The sequence below is a fragment of the Ursus arctos genome, unplaced genomic scaffold, assembly GCF_023065955.2.
Source record: "Ursus arctos isolate Adak ecotype North America unplaced genomic scaffold, UrsArc2.0 scaffold_4, whole genome shotgun sequence".
Taxonomy (NCBI): Eukaryota; Metazoa; Chordata; class Mammalia; order Carnivora; family Ursidae; genus Ursus; species Ursus arctos.
Genome location: NW_026623056.1, coordinates 16,921,178 through 16,947,153, shown reverse-complemented (window position 1 = coordinate 16,947,153; position 25,976 = coordinate 16,921,178). Strand labels below are relative to the sequence as shown.

At 57.9% G+C, this 25,976-nt stretch overlaps 1 protein-coding gene across 1 annotated transcript; it reads right to left on the bottom strand.

Annotated features, from left to right (window-relative positions):
- Nucleotides 1-669: 669 nt before the first annotated feature.
- On the bottom strand, nt 670-21,387 carry EPHB3 (EPH receptor B3). The gene is made up of 16 exons (XM_026497427.4): nt 20,828-21,387; nt 12,484-12,548; nt 10,655-11,327; nt 8,195-8,350; nt 7,067-7,417; nt 6,771-6,895; nt 6,433-6,592; nt 6,244-6,352; nt 5,842-5,894; nt 4,635-4,757; nt 4,257-4,504; nt 3,534-3,749; nt 3,273-3,422; nt 2,987-3,180; nt 2,517-2,672; nt 670-2,411 (listed from the first exon to the last, which is right to left on the bottom strand). The coding sequence occupies exons 1-16, from the start codon at nt 20,943-20,945 to the stop codon at nt 2,303-2,305; spliced, it is 3,006 nt and encodes a 1,001-aa protein (XP_026353212.1). The 5' UTR covers nt 20,946-21,387; the 3' UTR covers nt 670-2,302.
- Nucleotides 21,388-25,976: the final 4,589 nt, after the last annotated feature.

Genomic DNA, 25,976 nt, shown 5'->3' with positions numbered 1-25,976 from the left:
GGCGCGGAGTGTGCAGGACGCCACTTAGCACCGCGTCCCCTCCCCTGGCCGCCCGCGACACCTCGCGCCGTTGACAGCTCCGGCGCCTGGGCCCAAGGCGACCTCGGACCCCCCGCACCGTCCCCGCCCCCCCCCCCAAGTCCCCAGCCAGGGCTGGAGGAGCTCCGTGCCCAGCCCCCTCCCGATTCCCCCACCCACCCCCGGGGACGCCGCGGGCCTAGCCTGGCGGGGCGCCCCTCCCCCGGGCCAGCCGCTGCTGCGCGGCGCTCGGCTCCGTGGGGGGAATACTAAGGAGCGGGCGCGGCGGGAACAGCGGGGCGCGGGGGCGCGCAGCCGGGGAGCCGGCCGGGAGTCCGCCCCGCGCGCCGCCGCTCCCCTGCCCCCGCTCCCTGCTCGCCTGCAGCCGCCCAGGCAATGCACGAAGCCGCCGCCTCCCGCCTCACAGGTCTGCCCCACTGCGCCTCTAGTAGCTGTCCCCTGCCTCCGGGCCTGTGGCTGCGCCAACCCCGGGCCACCTCCCCAATGAGAACTCTGCACTGCCAGGAGACGTCCGGGAGATGTTCTCGAGACGCGAACCCCGAGATCGACGAGACTTTGTCCACGCCCCTCCCCCTACCGGGTCCGGCCAAGACCCTCTAATTCAGGGTATGCGGCTACTTTGGAAACACGTTCCACGTCCAGAAAAGGTTTACTGCCTGGAGGGTCCCTCCTGACACAGGGAAAAAGGACTGCACTTGCCCCCCCCATCCAGTTTCTGTATCCAAGGGGCCTCTGAGCGCCCCCCCACGATTTCTTCTTTGACATTTCCAGAAGCTGTTTTCCTAATCCTCTTCCTGGTTCTTGTTATTTATCCTCTGAACCTTTCAAGTGTACAGGCAGTCTCTGGGTGGGAATCCCAGCCCCAGGCCTCACTTACTGGCTCAGCGACTTTGGGCAAGTGACTTAACCTCTCCCTTTCCTCCTCCGTAAAACAGAGATAAAAATACTTCCGTTCCTGGCTGGTCGTTGTGAGATTAAATAAGATCCATGTATAAATGGAGCGCTTTAGCCCAGCGCCTGGAGCATAGTAAGCGCTCAGAAAAGAGCAGCCGCACTTCCGGGCTGATGCTTGCTGAAAGGAGCTAGCCTCTGCATCTGAACACCGGTGTAGGCTCTTGCCCTCTGTGTCCCAAGGTCACTTGGCCCCTACACCTTCAGCTCCCTCAGAGACAATGAGTGTGAAAGGACTCTGTAAAACAGCAGCGACTGAGAAGTGTCTGCCCTGACCCCAGGAACACCTGGGCCTTGGAAGGAAGGCACTCTGGGGCAGTTTGCTCTCCTGCTACTCTGCCTACTTCCCAGCAATTAGATGCAATAAGGCTGAAGCACAAAAGGGAAGGTGAGCCTAGAAAGGCCTGGATCTGGTCTTCCAAAGACTCCAGGGGAATTCTGAAGAGGGCTGGCACTGAGGGACTGTGATTCTGAGGGCATGCGGGAATTCCGCCTCAGGAGGTGCAAAGAGAAGGGGCAAGAGAATCTTCTTATTGCCTTTATTCCGTCGACGGCCCAGCTCACCCCACTGCAGGGCACAGGGCCAAGCTTTTACACGCTCACCCATGCTCTCTGTGCAGGCCAGTGCGTGCACAGACACACACACACACACACACACACACACACACACAAACACACTCACATACACATCCAAACTCTGGCTCTGAGAGTCAGTCTCTGGGGGCAAGGGGCTACTCCTCAGCCTGCCCCTGCCTGCCCTTTTATGACAGCACCAAGGGTGGGGGTGGGGCAGGGCCCTCAGCCCCCAGAACAAGTCCCTGTGCAAACTGGAGGTGCCAGCTGGCTTCAGGATGGGGTGTCACATTTCCCCATTCCCGGAATCCCCTCCTCCAGTTCCTGAGGGAGGGACTACTCTGCCTACCTGGGGGGCCAGACCCCTGCCAGGGCTGGGCCCTATAGAACCCAGGCTTTTTCTCCACCTGACCCTGCCAGGACCTCCAGCACTGAAGAACAGGGAAGTCTGAGGTGGTGGGGATCCCCCACTGGAGAGCAGGAAGGCCTGGGCCCTGAGGGGCTTGGGGAGGGGTCATCACCCCCTCTCCTAATCCATCTTCAATATGAAGAGGTTTGGGGCACACTTCCTGGGGAGGGAGCACAGGCCTGGAGGAGAAGTCCCAGTTTGGGCCTTCCCCAAACTTCCATCTTCTGGGCCACAGCCTAAGGCCAGGCATCCAAAAGTCCAAAAGTCCAGCCGGCTGGTCAGAGTCCCTGCACAGTCCTTGGGGGGCACCCACCCAGTGGGAGTCAGGTGTCAGACCTGCACGGGCAGCGTCTGGTTCATCTGCAGCCGCATGTCCTGGATACTGCTAAGGATCTTCTTCTGATGGCCAGCCAAGGTGACCCCGATCCGGAGCAGGTCTCTGCGGATGGACCAAGGGCAGGGTCAGTCCCTCCCCTCCTGCCCACCACTCTGGGCCCTGCTCAGGGTCCCCAGCCCTGCCCCTCCAAATCTGAGGCACACTCACTCTGCAGTCATCTGAGCCACCAGGTCAAAGGTCGCAAACCCTGCGCTGACAAAGCTCTCCTTGTACCGCCCCATCTTGATGGCATCTAGCCAGTCACCAACTGTCGTGAAGGTCGTGTAATCCGGGACCGTGCGGTCCAGGAGGGGCTGTGACATGCTGTGGGGAGAAGAGAGAGACTCGGTGAATCTTAACGGCAAGGGAAGCAGGGGTAGGGCTGCTGGCCCAAGAGCAGAGTGGGAACATGGGGCGCCTGGGTGGCTCAGTCGGTTAAGTGTCCGACTCTTGATTTCGGCTCAGGTCATGATCTCGGGGTGGTGGGGTCGAATCCTATGTCGGCCTCTGTGATCAGCAGGGAGTCTGTTTGGGCTTCTCTTTCTCCTTCTCCCTCTGCCCCTGCTCACGTGCCCCCCCCCCCCAATAAATAAATAAATCTTCAGAAGCAGAGTGGGAACAGAGGCAGAGATACTGACCCGGACTGGGCACTGGCGATGACCTTGAGGCTGGCAGCATTGCGGATGAGCTTGTCCAGGGTGTTGACAATCTGGGAGAATTTGGGCCTGAGGTTGCGGTCCCGCACCCAGCAGTCCAGCATGAGCTGGTGCAGTGCTGTGGGGCAGTCCATGGGTGGGGGCAGCCGGTAATCCTGCTCTACGGCATTGATGACCTGAGGAGAGAACAGAGAAGCCTGGAATGAGCCACCACTCTGCTTCCCAGCTGACTCCCACCCACCTGGCCACTCTGGCTGGCCCCACTCACATCCTGGTTGCTCATGTCCCAGTAGGGTCGCTCTCCATAGCTCATGACCTCCCACATGACGATTCCATAGCTCCAGACATCACTAGCAGAGGTGAACTTCCGGTAGGCTATGGCCTCGGGGGCAGTCCAGCGGATGGGGATCTTCCCGCCCTGGTGGGGGGGGCAGACGCCCTTCACCCTATGACTCGGGGCTGGTCCCCAGCCCCGAGCCCCTGCCTGGTTGGCCCCGCCCCCGGTCTCCCTCCCAGCTGCTTCCTGTACCAGGGAGCTGGTGTAGGTAGGATCAGAGGGATCATCCTCCAGGAAGCGGGAGAGGCCGAAGTCTGAGACTTTGCAGACCAGGTTGCTGTTGACAAGAATGTTGCGGGCAGCCAGGTCTCGGTGCACGTAGTTCATCTCGGATAGGTATTTCATGCCAGCGGCAATGCCCCGCAACATGCCCACCAGCTGGATGACCGTGAACTGTCCGTCGTTGAGCTGGAGGCAACGAGCAGGCTCAGGTGGGCCCATCACCTCCCTACTGGCCCAGGGCCCACCCAAGACCTTCCTGCCCGCCCACCTGTGCTTCCACCTACTCTCTCTGAGTCCTTGGAGACCATGCCTCACCCATGCCTGTGACTATGTGCAGAGTGCACTGAGTGTAAGCGGCCCACTGTGGGGCAGGTATCTGTATACAACATCCCAGTGAACCCCGGTGAGGATCCAAATAGTTCTTACCACTCTCATGTTACAACCAAGGCAGCTCAGACTCAGAGAGGGTAGGTAAAGCCTGAGGTCACACAGGCAATAGAGGGCAGAGTCGGGATGAGAACTTCGGTCTTTCTGGCTCTGAGCACCTGGCTGGTTTTCCTGCCCCAGGCCACCTCAGTAAGTATTTGTAGACTTGAAGAGGGTAGGGTCTGTCTGACCTTGTGGGAGGGGGTGGTCTGCCCAATGCAGCTCTCTGGGGTAGGGGAGGGAGAGGGGCTAGGGGCTGGCTCTTACCCGGAGGAAGGAGTCCAGGGCACAGTTCTCCATGAACTCGGTGAGAATCATGACTGGCCGACTTTTAGTGACCACGCCCTCCAGTCGGATTATGTTGGGGTGGTCAAACTGGCCCATGATGGAGGCCTCACTGAGGAAGTCCCGCCGCTGCCTCTCCGTGTAGCCCACCTTCAGTGTCTTGATGGCCACAAACACCTCCCTGCGGCCTGGCTGCTTCAGCCGACCCCGGCACACTTCCCCAAATTCCCCTGCAGGGCAGAAGGCACAGGTAGGAAGTGGCTTCTGGGATTGGCCCTGTACCCAGTGCATGCTGGCCCCCTCCTGGGGTAACACCCCCTTCCCCCCCACCTCCTCCCCATTGTGCCCTAGGGGACTCACCAGCTCCAATCACCTCCTCGATCTTGACACAGGATACATCGATTTCCTTGGCAAACTCCCGCACAGCCTCATTAGGGTCCTCATAGGTAAAAGGGTCAATATAAACCTTCATTCCAGGAGCAACTAGAGGAAGAAAAGGCAGGGATGAGAGGGGCCAGCTCTTTGGCCTAGGGTGGGGGACAGTGAGGGAACTCCTCAGGCCGCGTCCTCAGGCCCAGCATGCTGTCCCCCCACCCCCGCCATCCCTGATGGGAGCACATTTTGCACCCTCCCTCCTAAGTCTGCTCCATATCCCTCCCTGCTGGAGTCCCAGCTTGCCCCTTCCCCACCCCCTCACCGTTCCCTCCATGAGAACTAGTGACCATAAAGGCTAGACACGCAGGATTCTTATTCTTCTTTCTCCCTCATCTCTCGTCATGTCAAAACATCTCTCAGATTCATCCCTCCCCTCATTCCCACTGCCCCTGACCTTCTCCAGGCCTTCAATACTCAGACTATTGCAATAGTCTCCCAGCTGGGCTCTCTGCCTCTGGACTTTTCCCACCAAACTATCCTGCATACCTGTCTCCCTAAAACAATACTCACATTGTATTACTCCCCAGCTTGAGAGCCTTTCGGATTACCTATGGTGGAGTCAAGTCCAAACTCCTCTGCCTGTCTTTCACGACCCTCTAAGGACTGGCCACAACTACCCAGCCTTGCTCCCCGGCAGCTGTCAAACCAGTCTTCTCACTGCCCCCACAGTTGGGCACTCTCCCCACCCCACCCACTACCTTCCAGAGGCTCTTCTAGCCAGGAATGCTCTCCCCCCACCTCTCTAAACCATGCTCAACCGGCCTGGCTCAGCTCAGCCCAAGGCCACCTCCTCCAGGAAGCCTTCCCCTTTTCTGAACTCTTACTGCCCTTTGTAACAGGAACACCCAGCTTAACACTAAACTGTTCTCTCATCTTTTCTGTGTGTGCATATCTTGTCTTTCTCCTAGGATTAGCTGCCTTTGAGAGGGGTCGCTTCTCATGCTTGTCTGGGGCTAGCAGGAGGGAGGCAGGGGCTCAGGAAATGGCACTTTAGTGGAAGCAGGAGGGGCTATCGGGACAGGAGTACAAGGGATGAAATCCCAGGTGGCGAAAAGGATATCTCCAAGCCATGCAGGGACCAAGGGAACTTTGGAGGGGGGCGGGCAGGGTCAGGATGAAGAGACAAACTCACTGTATTGCTGCAGCTTCTCTGTGTACTCCGAGTCAGAGCCGTGCCGCTGCTTCCTGGAGGGGGCAGGGTGGAGGTGCGGCCTGAGACAAGCCCGACAGCTCCCTCTGTTCAGGGGACACTCGGGCTCACAGGAGGGGCAGGGTGCACCGGGCATGGCCTGGTGCCTGGTCCCACAGGTAGTGGTAACAGCAGTTACTGCGTCTCTGTGCAAGGGGCTCAGTGGACTCGGTCCCTGAGGCGATCTGCCAGGGGACAGGCAGGCGATAGGATGAGGCCGGGGGTGTGGACTAGAGACGCGTTGGCAGCGGGTAGAGCCTGGGCCCACCAAGGGCCTCTGGGGCATGTGGGCTGCTCCAGGGAAACTCTCGCCAGCCCGTGGAAGCAAGCCGGGCCTGGGAGTACCTGAGGCAGACGACAGCGATGACCACGACAGCCACCACGAAGACAAGCCCGGCTGTGGCAGAACCCACGATGAGGGGAAGCTGCTCCTGGAGCTGCTGGGCACCCGAGCCTGGAGACCGGGAGGGGACTGGTTGAGCGGAGGGACGGAAAGTCTGAGGGGAGCGGGCACAGGGGCAGTGGGCTGCATACCTCTCTCGCTTGTGGTCTCAAACTCAGCTGGACGGCTGTACTGCCCATAGCCGGCTACGGTGCGGGCCCGGACCTGGACCACATAGCGGGCGTCCGGCCGCAGCCCGTCCAGCTGCACCGAGTTCTTCTGGCTGGTCACCGTGGAGGCAATGCCCTCACTCTGCAACACCAGGAGAAATGAGGCACCTCAGTGGCCCTGGGGCCCATCAGCCCCTGCCGCCCCCCAGGGCCCACCTGTGGCCGCCTCCGTACCCAAGACCTTGCCCCCAAGGGCCCCTGACACTATCTGGGGTCATCTTCTCACCCCAAAGCCTCCTCCTGCCCCTCAAGGCTCTGACCTTCTCAAAGTACTTCATCTCGTAGTCCAGGATGACTCCATTGGGCCGCTCTGGGGGTGCCCAGGACAGGGTCAGGCTGCTGCCTGAGCTGCTGTGCAGATGTAATGTAGGCACTTCGGACGGGGCTGGGGGGAGATGGGGGCGGGGGCTCACAACGGGCTCCTCGGGCCCTGGCATCCTTCCCAAGGACCCGGTTCCCAGGGGACCCCTGGTGGTCCACTGGCAGGCCCCGGGCAACCGAAGCTCTGTGTGGGAGAAAATGACCCAGGCCCTACCCACCCGCGTCCCCTCCTCACCAGCCTGGTTGGTGGTGATATTCACAGCCGCATAGCGGGGGGGCAGAGGGCTCTTGCCCGAGACACCGTTGACTGCCTGCACCTCAAAGGTGTAGCGCGTGTGGGCCAGCAGGTGGCTGATGTGGACCCGGCGTTCTGTCAGGCCCAGCTGCCGAGGCACAAACTCCACATTGTCATCACAGCGAGAGCAGGTGGAGGCGCCCCCGGCCCCAGGGCCCCCGTGGCACTTCTTGCAGATGACGTTGTATAGGAGGTCGTCCCGGCCACCCAGGTCCCGGGGCTCGCTCCACTCGAGGATCAGTGAGGTCTCATTCACATTGGAGATCACACCCCGGGGGGGAGATGGCACCGCTGCAGGGAAGGTGGAGGGAGAGGGCAGTGAGCTAGGGCCCCAACACCTCCCTTCTATCCAGAGTTTCTGCGTGCTGCAATCAACTTCCTACCGCCTTGCTCTTGTCCCTGCTTTAACAAGCAGAATAGCTTTCCTACACTTCTCCACCAGGAAGACTCTAGTTAGCCTTCAAGGCTCAACAGGAGATGTCACCACCTCTTGGAAGTCTTCCTTGATCCTTTTCCTTCCTGTCCTCTGTACCCCCATAACACAATTCCTGGGCATCCTTCCAGCCCAGCACTTAGCACCTTGTATGCTCATTATCTATTTTCACAACTGTTTCTCCCACCAGGTTGCAAGCTCCTTTAGGACAGTGACTATCTTATTCTCCTCCACATCCCTGGCACCTGCCACAACGCCTGGCACCAAAGTCCAGAGCAGGGAGAAGGCAGGGCACTAGGCTGCCCCAAGGACGTGAGGCCCCTCTACAGTTGGGGTTCGGCCAGGAGAAGAGCAGTTCTACACAGCGGAAGGAGTGAGGGGCTAGCGGCCCCAGTGGCTCCGGATGCCTGGCAAGGAGCTAGTAGGCGCTTACTCAATGCTGGTGGAAAGGCTGAGCGGCTGACCTAGATTCTGGCTCGGAGCCAGTCACTTTTCAGCTGTGCCATGCTGCACACAACGTCGAACCTCCCCAAGCCTCAGTTTCCCTGGCTGGAAAGTGGCTATTCATAGCGACCGTCTCAGTGCCCCAAGGGGAGGCCTGGAGTGGGGCCGAACAAGGCCACGAGTGTACTTACTGGTACAGGCGCTGTCTGCAGAGTCCGAATCCGCACGGTAGAAGTTACTGTGGCAGGTGCAGATGCTGGCAGCCGGCGAGCTGGTGCGGCTGTTGGGGGGGCAGGGGAGGCAGGGCCCCTCTCCCTGCTTTGCCTTGTAACTCCCAGGGGGACAGGCTGCAGGGGAGAAGACGATGGACATGCTCTTCAGATCTGTGAGAATCTGGCCCTCTCCCAGCACAGGTCTTGGCCCCTCCAACTCCTAGACTGTGGGGGCTCTGCTGGGATTGCCTAACTCCAGTGCAGCTACAAAAGGCCCTTTTGCCCCGTGGAAACCCCACGTCAGCGGATTCCTCCCCGCCCCGGCCCCCCACCCCTCCCTGGGGGCCTCACGGGTGAAGACGTCAGCCCCATCACCTGGGCAGCCTGGGCTTGTCGAGGCAGGGAAGGGAGTGAGAAGGAAGAGGAGGGGTGGGGAAGAGACCACTGGCAGGCTGGCAGCAACCTCTGCTCTGCCAGGATGCCCCTGCCCCCTCCCTGAAACTTGAGGAAAATCACTCCTCGTACCCTCATGGCCACCCCAGAACAGCCAGAGGTGGGGCCTTGCTCCCAGGACCCGCCGCTCTCCCCACCCACCAGGAGCAGGGCAGCAGCTCCTTCCTGCCCTTGGGTAGGGGTGGAGGCTGAAGAGGGGTGAGAAAAAGAGAAAAAGATGGCAGGCAGGAAGGCTGGGGTCACCAGGAGTTCAGAGGCCTCAAAGCATCCACAAGGGGCACCCCAGGCCCCAAAGCGAGCCCAGAGCTGGGTGCCTAAACATTCCTTCTCAGTTTCTTCTCTTGCCATCTACCCTGGGGCTCCTGGGCCTGGGCTATAGGATTCTGCGTATCTATGACAGCCGTATAATTTATTATTCAAACCGGAATATTTTGAGAGTGAAAGGGGCCGCTAGTAATAATCATGCTATGATGAGCATAAGCCAGGACCGCCCCAGACACATGAAAGCATATGGTCACTCTGTCCATACATGACTGCCCCTGGGGCGGTCATCCAGAGTGCGGAACACCCAGAGTTGGGGCTACCTCTTCTCTGGGGTCTAATCTCCCCTCACTAAGGTGATATCCACCCCCCCCCAGCTCTTTTGAGCCAGTGGGGGAGGGGGCAGAGGCCAGGCCAGGCTGGTTGCTATGGGAACCAGCATGCATTTCCTGCCAGGGACCTGCAGAGTGTTAGCCCCTCTTCAGGCTGTCAGGCTCATCACCCCCACCCCCTTTCTCCACTTAGGAAGAGGAAGTCTGGGGCAGGTTCCCATAGAGAAGTGGAGAGGGGCCGGGCAAGGCACTATTCACCTTGCCATGACAGCACCCAACACGGGGCCTCCCAGCCCCCTCACACCTCGGCCTGTGCTAAGAGCCAGCCCCCACCCCTCAGAGTTACAGGCTGCAAGTGCCAGGGCAGAAGGGACAGAAGGCAAGGCCCTTAGCATCTTGCCCTGCATGGCAGAGCACTGGACAAGGCTGTAGCCGCAGCTCCCACATTTCCAGCTGTGACATCCTGAGTATTGTTGTTCTCGGAGCCTCCATTTCTTTACTGGCAAAATAGAGGAAGATAACTGGAATCTACCTTACAAGACTGGGATGAGGCTCAAATGAGAACCCTTCGTGAATGGGTTTTATAGCTGGAAGACTAGTACACTGTAAGGACTTAGGAGTCTTGGCAAGCCACCACGGACAAGCCTCCTAGCCTCTCCTGTATGAAATAAGGACAAGAGAATCCCTGTCCCCCACGCAGCCCCAGGCTCCTGAGAGAGTCATGGCTAACACTTAGATGGTTTCTGTGTTGCCATGTGCCAGGCACTGTTCCCAGGGCTTCACATGCATCGACACACTCAAGCCCACTACGAGTCCACAGAGGAAGCACTACTATTGGCCCCATCCTGCACATGAGGAAACCGAGGCTCAAAGAGTTAAGTAACTCGCCCAAGGTCCCACAGGTGCTAAGTGACAGAGTTAGGACTCAGACTTCAGGGACTGGGCCCCTGACCTCTGTGCTGAAAACACCGCCTCTCGAAGAGCAGATGAGACTCCACGGTGAAAGGGCCAAGCGTGAGTGCCCACAGCCCCTGACCCCACAGCTCTGGGGCCCCGCTAGTACTTCCAGGGTGGAGCGTCCACTTGCGGCCAAACAAAGCAGGCATCTCTGCTGGCTTCCTGACTCTCTGATCAGGGGCCTCCTTACCAAGGATTCTTCGTGTTTCTCTACCTGGCTCTTTAGTTTCTTTTTTTCTCTTATGATTCTGGTGCGTCTCCTCATTTTCTCTCCTTTCCCTCCCTCCTGCGGCACACTCTATGCACTTGATACCCCTCTTCCCTTTCGTCCCTCTGTCTCAGACCTGAGGCCAGAGCGCCTTCACTGGCAGGTAAGAGGCAGTAGGACTTTGGCCCAAGTGCTCCCCTCCCCACGCCCCAGCCAGTCCCCACTCACGGCGGCACTGGGACTCCTTGGCAGCTGGCTCGTGGCCGGTGGCACAGGTGCAGGCTCCCACGGGCACCATCCATTCCCCATCGCCGTTGCAGTACAGCTTGAGGGGCACGGACACCTCCACGGCATTAGCGATGCAGGTGCCGGGGGCGATGACCAGAGAGGTGGGCTCAGCCCCCGTGAGGGTCTCGGGGAAAAGCGCGAAGCCCGCGGTGGTGGATGCACACTTCTTGTAGAAGGCACGCACAGAGATGAGCGACATGCAGGCACCCTGGTCCTGGAAGGCCAAGTAGAAACCGGCCTTGGAGAGCGGCCCGAAGCTTCGCACCTTGGTGTTGACACGGCCAGCATCAAGCCGTGAGAAGCTCTCATCAGGCGCGATGGTGTCCACCTTCACATAGGGGTTCTCCATCCAGAAGGGGGAGGAGGCCGAGGCCACGTCGCTGTCAGCCTCGTAGTAGAAGAGGTTGAAGGTCTCTTTACAGGAGCCAGGGATGTTGGGGATGCTGTTGCAGTCGCGCACGGTGAACTTGAGCTCCACGTAGACGCGCTGCACCTCTCGCCGCCAGATGAACCCCGTGCGAAGCCAGTTGTTCTGGCTCGACTCTCGCACGTTACACACCTGGTACGTGCGGATGGGGTTCATGGCCTCGTCGTAGCCGCTCACCTCTTCCCACTGTGCGCGGACCAAGTGAGAAAGACAGAATGAGCGCCGACACTTGCCAGGCGCGGACCACACGCCCAGACCCGTATTCGCTTCACAGAGATGCCTCTGTGGTATACCGGCGGAGCACGCAGACTCCATGGGTTCAAATCCCAGTCCTGGCTGTGCGACTACGGGTCGAGTCACTTAACCTCCCTGTACCACAGCTTCCCCATCGTGGCGACAATGAAGACGTATTAGAATAAATGACTTTATGAACAAAGAATTTAGAGCATTTGATAAGTATTATGGGACTATTAGATACAATATTTGTTATCTTTATGCCTCACTGTCATTGTCTACGAAATGGGGCTGATCGGACATAAATGAGACGACAGGGAATCAAATCAGTTTAATATATATAACGGGCCTGTAACCCTGTCCCGTATGGAGCAAGCATTCACTGAACGTTGGCTCTCACTACCGCATGTAACCTCCACTCCAACTCCGTGAGCAGGTACATCTGCTGCCCCCACTCTACAGAAAAGGGAGCCAAGACTCTCAAAGGTAGAGACTTGCCCAAGGTCACACAGTCAGGTCTATGAATGAGGGCCTGGAGTGCCATCCCACCCCAGAGTTTCAGAGCTCAGTGGAGTTGTGAAGGCCATCTAGGGAGGTTAATTAGGATATTTTAGAAATGTCAGAACTACAGGAATTTAACAGTTAAGAAATGGAAGCCCAGAAAAGTAAACTGCCTTGCTAAAAGTCACAGAGCAAGTCAGAGATCTGGAGCCAAGGTTTCCTCATCCCCAAGCCAGTGCCCTACTCAGGGACCCAGGAAGGAGGGAGATGGCTAGAGAAGACATGCAAAGAGTTGTCAGGCAGGAACAAGATGGCTATAGGCTGAAGGCAGGCTGAGGGGTGGGCAGAGGGAGAATGGGACAAAGATGGTGTGTGTGTGGGGAGGAGGACACCGGCAGGCCGAGGGCTGAAAGGGTGAGAAACACCCATTGGCAAAGAAGGCAGGTGACAGGTGCAGAGGATGGGAATGGAGCAGGAGGTGAAACTGATAGGCAGGGGGCAGAGGCAGCCCTTCTCCAGCCCTGGTGAGGCGAGGGGAATGGATGCTGGAGGAGGAAGTGGCGGACTTGACAACCAACACTCAGGGGAGATGGTAGGGAAGGCTTACCCCACTTTCTGGATGAGATGTCCATGCCAACTCCGACGTCACCCATTTTGTGTCCATGAGGGTTTCTGGGGAGCAACAAAAGAACAAAGGTCAGAAGCCACGCTCAGGATGGGAAGAAATAGGTTGTCCAGGAAAGGCCAGGACACCAGAGAATGATTCCCACCAAGCACCATCCCATCCCACCCCACCCCCTAAGTCCTCGAAGGTCTCAGCTACCCTCCCCTGGAGAAGACCCTGCAGCCATCCCCAGAAACGTCATAACCCCAAAGACGTGAGCCATCTAGTCGGCCAGTCGGAGGTGGGTGTCTGCTACTGACCCCAGAGGCAAAAGCCAGGGCCAGTTCACACACCTACAGGCTCGGCTAATCTCCACACAAAGGGGTAGCAGGCCCTTTATCCTGGAACAAAGGACCGTGTGCTTCAGACCCTGCTGCCCAGGCCTCCCCTGACTCCATTCCCAACACAGAGGCCCGGCTCCACACATGCCCAGGGGAATGCGAGGGCAGCTACAGGGCAGAGCCTGCTCCCACCCAGCCTCCCACTCAACCACCTCTGGGGAATGGAGCACGAATACTCTTTGATGGTGGGCTGAGGGCCACCAAGATCCAGACCAGCTCCTTGCAAGCTGTTCTGTTCTTCCCACAATCCTTGGATAAAGGTGCTGTTGATGTACCCCTTTTACAGGTGACAAAACTGAGGCCCAGATAAAGTAAATATATGACCTGAGGTAAAACTGCTAAGCCTTGGGGTGAAGGGTTGAAAAGTAGCAGACTCCACAACTAACCCCTAACAAGAGCACTCTGACTGCAGTGTAAAAGGAAGAACAGAGAAAGCCTAGAAAGCTCCTCTGTATCCTTTAAGTCTCAATCCAGCTGTCACCTCCTCCAGGAAGCCTTCCCTGAATCCCCAAATTAAGGTCAGATGCCTTCCTCTGTGCATCCAGGGCCAGGGGCTTTGTTACAGCACCGATCCTATTCCAAGCTTCAGTTTCTTATCTGTTTCCCCTTGCTCAGCCATAGGAGGGGCCCATTCACGTCTCTGACATAAACTCACTCCCTTAGGAATCAGGTTCTGGGTTCTGACTGGACAATTCTACTCTCTGAGAGGAGAGAGACGCCAACTCCTTTCTTCTAGCCTGGAAGCCAGGGCAGTCAGCAGTTCTCCCCTCTGCCATGAGCTGGAATAGGGCAGGTTGGGGCTACCCAGGAGGAGAAAGACCCAATCCCCACAGGTTCCAGGCTTATGGCCTTCACTGGTTTCCTGCAGCTGGGTCTGAGCTGGGAAGGTGGGTGAGGCAGCTGTGGTCCCAGACCCTCATGTAAGGCCAAGGGGGAGTGAGGTTCAGAGGTGGCTTGTCCCTGGAAGACCTGGCTGCAGGGTGAGCTATCCCAGCCTCATCGGTCGGTGGCCAGACAGGCCTCTCTGGGAGACAGACAGAGAGACACACACATTTGGCAGGGGGGTACGGGAGGCAAGGAGAGATGGGCAGAGGCAGGGGCCCAGAGACAGGCAGGGAGAGAGGCGGCGGGCTGCTCAGAGCTGGAAGGATTGCAGAGCCGGCTGGCTAGGACCAGACAGTGGGGTGGCCAGCTGAGGACTACAAAAGATGGTGAGGTGGAGACACAAGGAGGCCCGAGGAGACAGAGATAGAGAGGGAGGTTTCCAAGTAGCCTCTTCCCCAGCCAGCAGCCCAGAGTATTCCTGTCCCTGGAGCCAGTCGAGCCAAACGCACCCCCTCCCCCCCAAGCCAGCCAGCCAGCCAGCCAGTCCGCCTGCTTGTCTGCCCGCTGCCCGCCACCCGCCCGCCCCGAGCAGGCAGGGGCTCCCACCGCTCCCTCGAGCTGCCTCCCTCCTCCCTCTCCCTCACTTCCTTCTGCTCAGTCTGTGCCAAACCCATCTGGAACTGTTTAAACCCAAATATTCAGCCCCCTCCCCCCTCCAGCCAGATTCCTCCACAGTTTAAAACAAGCCCTGCGCTGGCTCCAGAGGATGGAGGGGAGGGAGGGGACGGTGGGGAGGGGGAGGGGAGGGGGTAGGCAGAGGTGGAGGGAGGCTCTTCATTTCTGTTTAATTTCTGGGGAGCGGGAGAGGGAGGGGGCGGGGATCAGCCCTTGGCCATCGCTCAGCCTTGGCCATCGCTCAATCTCGGCACATTTTTCCCATTAATGAGGAGAGGACTTGGATTTCGAGTCATGTGTGCCCGAGGAAGGGCTCCGGTCACCCTGGTGGGGAGGGGGCTTGCTCTCTGGGGAAGGGGAGGGGCCGCTCCCTTCAGCAAGAGGGAGACCCTGAGGTGCCTGTGTCCCAGCCTCAGGAAGGGCATGGAAGGGGGTCCCAGAATCCATCTGTCTGTGGCATTGGGAGGGACAGATCCAACCCGACAGAGCCCACCTTTCCTCTGCTATGTGTGTGCCGCACACGTGCGTGTTCACGAGCTGGGGTGAAGGCTATGAGGTACAGGAGATAAGGACAAAAGAGGACTGAGTGAGCAGTCTCCAATCTCCCCAGCTGCCAACAGCACCCCCATCCTCCCCTGCCCCCCATGTGGCTGCTGGAGGGAGACCAGAAGGCAGACAGGCACTCTCTGCTACAGGGCTCTGTCAGGCCGGAAACCCCACCGGCCCCTCCGAAGGGAGCAGGGAAGTGGACAGCAGGCCCAGGGCCTTTCGGGACTGGGGCTTCAACGCTCAGAAGTGAACCAGCACCCCTTTCAGGTTGCCAAAGGGCCACGGAGAACGGCCACGTGGCGGCAGCTGTGCGGCTCTTGCCTGTGCACAAATACACACACGCACAAGCATTCCCCAGTTCTCGGGCTGGGCTCCTTCTCTGCCACTGGGGCCAGAGAATGACAAGTCAACACATATGGTGGACAAAAACACACGGAGCCACAGCCGCCCGCAAACACACACACACACACACACACAGCCACGGTCTGCCTTTTTCAGACACGCAGATGCATACGGCACAAACAGATTCGTCTCGTAGACATTCACATACAGCGAAGCTTTCCTATACACAGATCTGGTTTGCCTTAGGCAAACACTCACTCTTACGGTCTTCATGTGTGCGGATTTCCAGAGACACATGCGTGCATGGAGGGCACGCACACCGAACAGTACATTCTCCTTACACACTCAACTGCACACGATTGCCAGCCCCAAGTCACAGTCTGGAGTGTCGTGAAGTGCAAACACAAACACCAGTTTCTCCACACAGACTCGATGACGCGCTCTTACGCAGTCACACACGAGCGTCAGCGGCACACACGGATGCCCGTGGCACTCAAACGTGCCACAGGAGCACACAGACAGTGTTAATGCCAACGTCTACAGTGCGTACAAAGCCTCAGGGGTGCATTCTCCATGCACATGCAACACACACACACACACACACACACACACACATTGCAAGCGTGTTCTTTCTATGAGCTGAGTCTTCAGGTGAGATGGAGGAAGGGCTAGGAGAAGGCAGTGTCTGCTAAGAAAGCCGAGGGACTGGGCCAGTCTTGGCCCAAGGTGCAGGGAAGGAGCAAACCCCAGACCTGCTTCCTGTGGCTCTGGCCTAGGCAGGAGCTGTCACTGGTCACAAGGCTGGGGGTGGGGCAGGGGCATAAAGATGATTCTGGGTGTGGCTGGCTGTGGCCTCCCCAGGTACTTCCCTGCCAGCACAATGGCACTGTCCCCAGCACTGAGCCCTTGGAGAGGGGTGGCATCATGAAGAGGCTTAGCCCCAGGAGCTCTGGGCAACACTTCCATACATACGTTGGGCACCCAGCAAGAGGAGAATATCGTGGGCATCCAGCCTGTGTCTGAGGGCCTCACTGGGCGGCCCTGGTACAGCTGGGAGCCAGCCACCAATCCCGGTGAAGGCCCAAGTACACACAACCTTATGGAGCTGCCGGACGCCACGCCACAGCACCCCAGGTCCCAAGTCACACAGAGCACACTGCTCTGTGTTGGTGAGACCCAGCAAATCAAAAAACCCCAGAGACAAAAGCAAGAAGCCCAAGCTCCAGATGAGGGACTTTAAGGTGGTGGGGAAGGTCATGCACCCGGGCTGGGCCAGCAGAGTGAGCAGGGGCAGGTGGACAGAGGGGTTGAGTCCAGACAAGAAGGCGCGTAGCCCTGCCTGCAAAGAGAGGGAGAAAACCCCATGCCAGTCCTGAGTTGGTCCCCCTCCTCCTTGATGGGGTCCCCACCTCGGCCAACCAACCCAAGGCATCTGTCTCATCTTCTCCCATCTTGTCCCTACCCTGCGTGTCAGTGAGTATACCTGCGTGTACCAAGCTGCACACTCAGGGTGGTCAGCCCAAGGAGGAGGGGGACCTGGTGGTGGGGGGCTTTTGCTGTGGGACCTAGAAGAGCCTAACTCACCCTGGGCTACCTTTCCCTTTCTGTGCCCATGGACCCTTGGCCCTCGAATCTGGGATGGAGGGGAGGGGAGCATCTCAAAACAGAGAACACATTTTGTTTTCCATTCCTCCCCTCAGATCGCAGGAATTTATAATTAAATAAACCTGAGAGGGAGAAGGGAGGAGAAAGCACAGAGCAAGGAGCCCAGATGCCTGTGTTCACCCATGCCCCCACCCTCGTCCTGGCCTTGCCAGCCAGCCAGGACGTTTGGACAGCTAGCCCTTCCGTGAGGCCTCTGAGCCCTTCCCCGGGATCCCAGCCACCGTAGGTCTGGCCAGGGGTCTGGGGGCAGAAGGCAATAGGAGATCTGGGGCCAGGGCAGCCCGTGGGGCAGGGGGCCTCTCCCACCCCATCAGGTGCCCAGCTGTACCCAGGCGCCCTGCCCCCCACCTCCCCAGCTGCCCAATCCCGACAAACCAGTTTGACTCAGCACAACAGGCAGGGCTACAATTTTCAAACTATGCAGGCCTGGTGATTCAGCCTCTTCATGCTGTTTAATTAGTGTAAGGCCGGGTGGCGGAGGCCTTGCCCACGGCAGCTTAGGCTTTCGCTCCCTGCCGCGGAGGCCACCCCGGCAGCAGTTCTGGCTTAAAGGAAGGCAGTGACAGCAAACTGGTTCCCCCAAATACCTGCCACTGTCCTTCAGCGGCAGCTCTGAAGCGCCAGCTTGTGACAAACGGTGATGGGGTGGGGGGCAACTCCACAAGTGAGCCAGCCACAGAAATCCCCGGCCTGGTGTCCCCTCAGCGAGCACATCCTCGGGGGCCACGGCTGCTGCCTCAGAGAGACTCGGACTCAACATGCCTCCTTCCCTCGCCACCAGGTGCACTGCGGCGGGCGGTCCCCACCTCTCACACCTGGCAACCGCTTCTCTTTCTCAGAGGGTAGGCTCGCAGCAGACCTCCCCGTCCTATCTGAGGTGTAAGCACCCTATGGCCCAGACATCCTTCCTCATCCCACGCCTGTTCCTGGTCTGCTCACATTCCGGTTCGTGGTCCTGAAGGGGAGAAGGAGCTTGGCCTGGGGGACCGGGAATCACTACTCGTAAGGAGAGTGAGCAACAAGGTGGGCCCGTTTCCCTATGACTGAGGGTAAACCTGAGGGCAAAATCTTCGGGTGTTTGTAGGGGGAGGTAAGCAATCAGGGGGCAAGGGGAAAGGGGTTTCTTCCACCAAGGAGGACAAGCAAGGGCCCTTGCTCCATCCTCATGGAGAACTGATGAGGTCCTTGGATGCAGTCTTGGTGGACCCCAAGTGTGTAGGGAGTAGAGCAGCCAGGGGCTAGACAGCACCTAACCAGGGGATCCACGACGAAACAGTACACGCAGCTCAGGACTCTGGGCCTAAATATAATGGCTCTCAGATGCAGAGAGCCAAAAGGCTCCCCTAGGCCCAGGGCAAACCAAATCCTGGCAAAGCCAAATGGAAGGTTGGAGCAAGGAGCCTGGATCCCCTACCTGTAAAGCTTGGGAGCAGGGAGGGTCCTACCTAGCCCTGCCCAGTGGCCATAGCCCAGGACCACCAAGTCTTCCCATCTCACCCTTCAGGCTCCTGACAGGGCTGGGGGATGGGAAGGACACAGAGACAGCTGCCCCTGACCTAGCTCTCATCCCTTCCCATCGCTCCCAGAGCTGAAGGGAGATGGAAGCGGGGAGACAACTTTCTCTCCAGATCGACCTTCCCCCTGTCACTCCCCCCACCCCTTCCTCTAACCTCCCTCCAGCAGGTAAGGCACACACCAGTTTGACTTCTTCCCCTCCCCAGGGGGCAGACCCTAGGACAATGATAATAGCAGCTAATCCTTGAATAATAATGGCAGTGTGCTAAGCACCCCACACACATTAAGGACTCAATCTTCACTACAGGTCTAGGATTGTGGGTACTATCACTACCCCATCTCACAAGGAGGGAGAACAGAGTGGGTAGGCGTACTTCCGTGTGGGGGTCTCCCCAAAGCATCTCTCTTTTTCCTTTCATTGTCCCTCACACCAACTGAAACCCCAAGGTCTGAGGTGCGGCAAAAGTAAAGGAACCGGTAAAAGCCGCCCGTGGAAGGCACTGCTACTTCCTAGGGGCACCCCACACTGGCCTGGCCTCCCAGACACCACCTACCCAGTCAGGGGGTAGCCCCAGACAGAGCTGAGGGGGGAAGGAGGGACACAGTTGGGGCCCTGCTGCCCTCTCTTTCCCGTGCTGCTACTGCTCGTGGGTCCTCTGCCTCCTGGTCAGCCCCTCAGCTCTTCGGCCTGGAGGCTGGATGTCCGCTCCCAGCTATAGCCTGCTGCTGAGGGTCCCCAGATTGTGAGAGGTGAGGAGGGGAAAGAAAGGAAGGAAGGAGTAAGCCTCTTCAGGTAGCCCTCGCTCACCTGACCCAAACCACACACACCCCCCACCCCACTGTCAGCACCAGCACCCACCACATCTGACAACAAGGGCCCTGAGCCTGGCACACACACACACAGCCCCATAAGCGCCTGTGCCTGTGTCGCCCTTCCCGGGCGAAGACACAGAGACGCAGACCTGGGAACTCCAACAGGCTCCCTGGCTCACACCCTTGAGGCAATCAACAACAAAGCCCCACACTGGTTTCTCATGCCTGAGATCCTATCACACACATGTGGGCGCGACCTCAGTGTGTCTGCTTGGATTTGCATGTGTCCGCCCGTGTGAATCGGTCTGTCAGCGCCGGTGGGCCCAGAGATAAAAGGGGTGGGGGTTCATAGGAACATTTTCCCATAGAGAAAACTGGAAAGCACCAGAAGATGCCTTCCTTCCAGAACTGTGCTCTTTTTTCCTTCCAACCTTTAAGTTTACCAATTGTGAACACACAAACAAACCAAGTTACACAGAATTCATATTTTTGTTCCTGTACTAAGAAAGCGACTAGATCTGCTGTTAAAGACTCCAAAAATAAGTGCTGTCTGTATTCCAATTTCCCCTAAATTTCTGGGTTGTCCTTCCCTCCACATTAAGGAAGGTTCTTTTACTCTTATTTAATGGCTCCAAAATTTCTGGAAACTCTGCGTGTGTGTATGTGTGTCTATTGTTTGTGACCAGTGTCAGCGCCTCTGTCTGCCACAGGCTCGTGTCAAGTGGCCCCATATGCATGAGCTCTCCCACCAGGGCCAACAGCACCCTGTGCACCCAAGCACAGTCGTTTGGAAGTTGGAGCTACTCCCCCGGCACCGTCTGAGTAGGTTTGACACAACCCGAGAAACTCGGCCTTTCCCACCGGCAAATGGGGCAAACCCCAGAACTTCGGGGGTTCAATGGAGACCCGAGCACTCGGACGACCTGCCAGAGGCGGAGGCGAGCCGCAGAGCAGTGCGCACTGCCCGTGCACTCAGCACCTTGTGTGTAACCGGCGCTCCATAAACCATAAACAATAACAGGCCCCCGCCTCCCCACCCCCGCAGCCAGCCCCTGACAAAGCGGGGTGCACGCACTCACACCTCTCACAGTCAACTCCGACCGGTTCCTAACCAACGCCGCCCCCCAACCTGGGAGTCCCGCTTCTCCCCCACCCGCCACAGCCCCGCGGCGGCCTCAGACGCCCCCGCCTCGCCTGGTGGGTCGCCCACACTTCCTCGCCTCCCGGGGCCGCTGAGCGCCCCGCTTCTCCGCGGTGAGTGCGGGGTTCTCCCCCAAGAGCTCACAGCGGTGCCGTGACTTTCGGGGAAGCTCAAACCGAGTCGAGCTGCCCGAGATCCACGACCCGCGTACCGCGGGCCTCGGAGCCAGCTGGAGCCTGCGAGGCGGCTCCGGGGGCGTCCTCCCCACCCCATCCTCCGGCCCCCGGAGCGGCGCGGGCGACGGAGCCTCCTCCGACGTGCGCCCAGCCCGCATTTGACCCATCCCGCGGGTCCCCTCCGGCCTACGCTCGGGCGACCCCGGGCACAGTAAGCCTTGGACGCTCCCCCCGACGCCGCTCACCTTCCAGCGCCCGGCAGCCCGCGGGCAGCAGCAGCGGCAGGAGCAGCAGCGGAGGGAGCAGCGGCAGGAGCCCCGGCGGTGGCGGCGGCGGCGGCGGCGGCGGGCGGGCTCGGGCCATGGCCGGGGCGGGCTCCGGGAGCCAAGCCGGGCCGCGCCGAGCCGCGCCGCGGACACCCGGGGAACGGTCCGCTCCGCGGGCTCCGAGGAACGCTCGCGTACGGTCCCAGGAGATCCGGGCAAGGAAAGGGTGCGATCCAGGCGGGCGGCTCTGGAACCGAGGCGGCGGCCCGAGCCTGGCGATGCCGGGGGATGCAGGCAGGTCGGACCCGCGGGAATCTGGACGGACCGGTCCAGGAGGATCCCAGGCACTGGAGAGCTCGGAGCCGGACTACTCCGGGAGGCGGGCCGGGGCGGGAGGGCGCAAGTGGTGGTAGTTCGGGGGCACAGTTATCTGGCGGTCTGCCGCGGGGCTGGCTCGGATCCGGGGCTCCGGGTGCGCGCGCCGTCCGGGGTCCGAGCAGGGATCTTGCTTCGCCGCTCACGTACTCACTTCTGCTGTCCCCAGCGCCGGCGCTGCAGCTCTGGGCGAGAGGGGCGGGACCGGCCTCCTGCCTGTCAGCACCGTGGCCCCGCCCCCAGCCGCGGGCCGCCCACTCACAGACCGCCAGGCGCGCTGGTTCGGCCTCGGGAGCTCTCTGCTGGAGTTCAGTTGGCGGCGCCTCGGTCAGGCCCACCTTCGGGGTCTCCGAAGCCTGGAGTGGGCGGGGCCAAGAAAAAGATGAATTAGATTGGGCGGAGCTATACTGTCAATCAGACTGAAAACCCGCCTCCTGTTTCCCATTGGCCATTAGTAACAGAACCTGAGTCTGAAGAGGTGCCAGTCACATACAACGAGCTGAGGGCGCCCCCCTGTGGCCCGTAGGTGCCCAGGGACGCCCCCACGTGGCTATCTTTTTTCCAGGCACCTCCATGAGTTTAGGCACTATCAAGGGGGTGCCCATGCGCAACACAGTCCTGAGACCACGGCCTTCTGCTCTTTTATCCATTCATTCATTCATTCAGCCGTTCTTTGAGCATGAACTCTATTACTGCTGGTACTATCGCAATAGACAGAGGTCTGCCTTCTCTTGGAGCTAGTTCAGTGGTGGATGCAGGCATGAAGTCATCACCGCAGAGTATAATAGGTATCATTATGGAAGAAAGAGTTGCCAGAGCACATGTGAGGGGAATAGCTACGTCTGGCCCTGAGTAAATGACATTTCAGCTAAAATATGAAAGATGAGTAGTAGGTGAAAGATGTGTGTTTGGAGACAGGGTCGGGGTGGGGTGGCTGTTTCGGACACAGCAAACACACTTTGTGTGAAGTCCCAGCAGCAAGAGACACTGATATTCACTAGAGGAATCTGAAAGAAGTTCAGAATATCTTGAGTGTAGAGTTAGTTAGAGGCTGAAAGGAGGCTTAGATGTAGGTGTAGGGGGCCAGCGGAATTGTTTAGACTCACAAAACCTTCCTGAGAGCTGGAGCTTGAAGCAGGCTTTGCGTCATCCGATTAGCTTGGCTGCCCTGGGAAGTAAGAATGGGGGAGGCAAGGGTAGAAATAGGGAGATGGAGAGGAAGCCACGCAGTAGCCAGGTAGAGGAAGGTGGTGGCTTGGACTAGGGTGGAGGCTATGGGGATGGAGAAAAGTGGGCAGGTCTAAGATGTTTTAGGAGGTAGAATTCATGAGATTTGTGACTGAGTGGTTGAGAGATATGTGGTGAATGGCGGCCCCCGCTCCCCTGCCCCGGGTTTCTGGACTAGCAATGAACTTCTACCCCATTTGCTCAACAAATGTTTACAATGTGCAATAAACACTCTGAAAAACATACGTCTTGTTTATTAAGTGGTGATGTTATTATAACCTCATTTTACAAACAAAACTGACATCGAGAAAGGCTTGATGACTTGCCCCTAGGTCGTAGTGCAAATAAGTGACAGGGGTGGGATTTGAATCCAGGACTGTACAGCTCTTAGACTCCCTCATTCCACTTCATCAGAGACCTTAGGATCACCTGGATGCTTGTTAAAAACTCAGAATCCTGAGCCACCCATTCCACCTTGGATCTTAGGACTCAGAATCCCTGGGGTATGGGGCCCAGGATTCTATATATATTTTTTAAGATTTTATTTATTTGACAGAGAGAGAGAGAGAGAGAGAGAGAGAGAGTATAGCAGGGCGAGCAGCAGGCAGAAGGAGAGGGAAAAACAGGCTCCCTGCTGAGCAAGGAGTCCAATGTGGGGCTCAATCCCAGGACACTGGGATCATAACCTGAGCTGAAGGCAGACGCCCAAAGACCAAGCCATCCAGGTGCCCCAGGATTCTGCATTTTTTTTTTAAGATTTTCTTTATTTATTTGACAGAGAGAGAGAGAGACCAAGCACAAGCAGTGGGAAGCAGACTCCCCACTGAGCAGGGGGAGCCCGATTCAGGGCTCAATCTCAGAACCCTGGGATCACGACCTGAGCTGAAGGCAGACGCTTAACCGACTGAGCCACCCAGGCGCCCCAGGATTCTGCATTTTAAATAAGCATTCTAGGTGCTGCTGATGCCCGCTGAAGTCTGAGAATGACTATCACCATACAGCCTCTCACTGTCCTAGCTGGAGAAACAGTCTTCCATGAGCCCTCTGAGCCTTCCCCAGCTACCCTGAGATTTCTGGGGGGCAGAATGTCAGAGATGAGACTCTAGGTGGCCTCAGAAATAAGATGGTCATACTTAATCCTCTGATCATGAAGTGCCTTAGTTCCAGCCCTGGAAGCTCCATTAGATCAAATGAAGTCATGACCTGGTGCTGAAGACATTGCTCTGAAAGCGGTCCGTCCTCCCAGGCAAGACAGAGGTATGTGTGGGTACACAGGGCTGGGGTAAGGGATGGCCACGAGACAGAGGCCCAGATTCCACCTCAGCCTCCCAGGCACTCCTACCTGCAGACCTGTTCTCAAGCCCTAGAGACTTCTAACAACATCATTCAAGGCTCTAGACCACAGAAGGGATCTTGGAGCTCGTCTTGCGCAACTCTCCCATTGTAGAGCTAGAAAGCCTGAGGCCCGCAGAGGACTGTTTGCCCTACAGTCCCCTCTGCCCTGCGGTGCTGGTTGGCATTGGGTAGGGTAGTATTTTGGCAGGTGGCTTGACAGCAACACCTCTCAGCCGAAGCCCTGCTCGTTGTTAGGAGGATCTGTGAGGCCGGCACTCCTGTTTGCTCAGCAGCTGTGCCAGGCTAAGCCTCGCCCTGGACAAACACAGCCGGCCGAGCGGCGGGCACCAAGCTCCTTTGTTCTTGGGCTTGATAGCAGGGCTAGCAGGTAACAGAGGGCCCGTCCTCTCCGGATGTTGGCACCATGGTTCCCACGGGAATGCTTCCTGATCAAGAGGCCGACGGGCTGAAGGGCACCCAGGTACTGGCTACAACAGCCTGGGGCAGGAAGGTGACCACCTGGCGACAGAGCGGACGTGAGTGGGGAGCAGGTGGAGGCATGGGGGCTGAAAGCCAGGCCAGATAAGGAAAGCTGGGACACTTCCATCTCTTTGGGGCTAGGTGGGCAGAAGGTTCTTACTTATGTTTTCAGGCTGAGCAGGTGCCCAGGAACCCAGGGAGCAGGCTCTGATCTTTGATTTGGAATGAAGGGAAAATGTCCAGAGCGAGGTCAAGGTTCCTGTCTCTGAGCCCATCATCCTTTGCCCATTTGAAACTAGGAGGAAGCTTGATGTAGAAGCATGAGTTTGCTGAGACCTGAGTACAAATCCTGGCACGGTCATTCACCAGCTGGATGATAAGAAACTGAACCTTCCTGAGTCCAAGAATCCGCGGGAATAGAGGTGGGATGGAGATCTGGCCACAGGGCAGGAGCACAGCAGGTGCCTGTTAAATGGCCCCTATGATAATTAATACCCAGTCCCCAGAACCTCTCTGGAAATGCTGACAACTAGAGGAATGACTATGAATCGAATTGGGCTTAATGCCCCCTTGCGGCTGTGACCCACTTTAGATTCTTTTTTAAAAAGATAATAGTGGTGCCTGGGTGGCTCAGTCTGTTAAGCATCTGCCTTCGGCTCAGGTCATGATCCCAGGGTCCTGAGATCAAGGCCCTCCTTGCTCAAGCAAGCTCCTTGCTCAGTGGGGAGTCTGCTTCTCCCTCTGCCTCTGCCCCTCTCCCTGCTTGTGCTCCCTTCCTCTCTCTCTCCCTCTCTGACAAATAAATAAATAATCTTGAAAAAAAAAGATAATAAATATGTGTCCCTGGGTTTGTGGTTTGGGGATTGTTGCAAGAAAATTGAAACTGGGAAAAGACAGCTTGGGGGCAGTAAACGATGGTGGGATTGATTTGATGAGTGCTTTTTGGGCTCCAATTAAGGACCAGGGTGGGGACAAGGAGGCCAGTGAGGAGACCACAGGCAAGAGTTGATGATGCCCGGACTGGTTGTAGCACAGTGGCCTGAGAAGCAGCGTGGGTGGTCATTTATAGGAAGAGAAGTAAAGACTTGAGGAGGGGTTGTTTGGTGGGGGAGGGCCTGGGGGTTGAGGCCTGAAGGTGCCATTTTGAACTGGCTAAGTTTAGGAGGCTGGCTAGACATCACCCATGCGTATCGAGCAGACAGCTGGCTTCATCACTCCCACGTCCTCCACTGACCACCCCCCTTGCCATCTACACAGCCTCAACTCTGGTCTCTGTCCCTGGGAGGCATGACTTCAGGGCCTCTGCACTGGCTGCTCCTTCTGCCTGGTTGCTCTTTTTCCAGCTCTTACAGAGCTGCCTTCTCTCAGAATTTAAGTCTCCGCGTAAAGGTCACCTGCTGCCCGCTTTGATCCCTCCCTCTTCCTCCACACCATCACTGTCTAGCCCATCGCACTGTTTCATTTCCTTATACTACTGAGCACTAATTGAGATTATAGTATTCAGTCATTTGTTTATACGTGTATTGTCTGTCTCCCTTTCTAGATTGTAAGCTTCCTGAGAGAGAGGCTTGCCTTATTTACCAGTGAATCCCCAGTGTAAGGCCCAGTGCTCTGCACGAAGTGGCCTCTCAGTAACAATTTACTGACCAAGTCAGTAAGTATGGCCAGTAGGTGGTATTCATGCTGCCACTTCCTCCCAAGACGTTGGCAG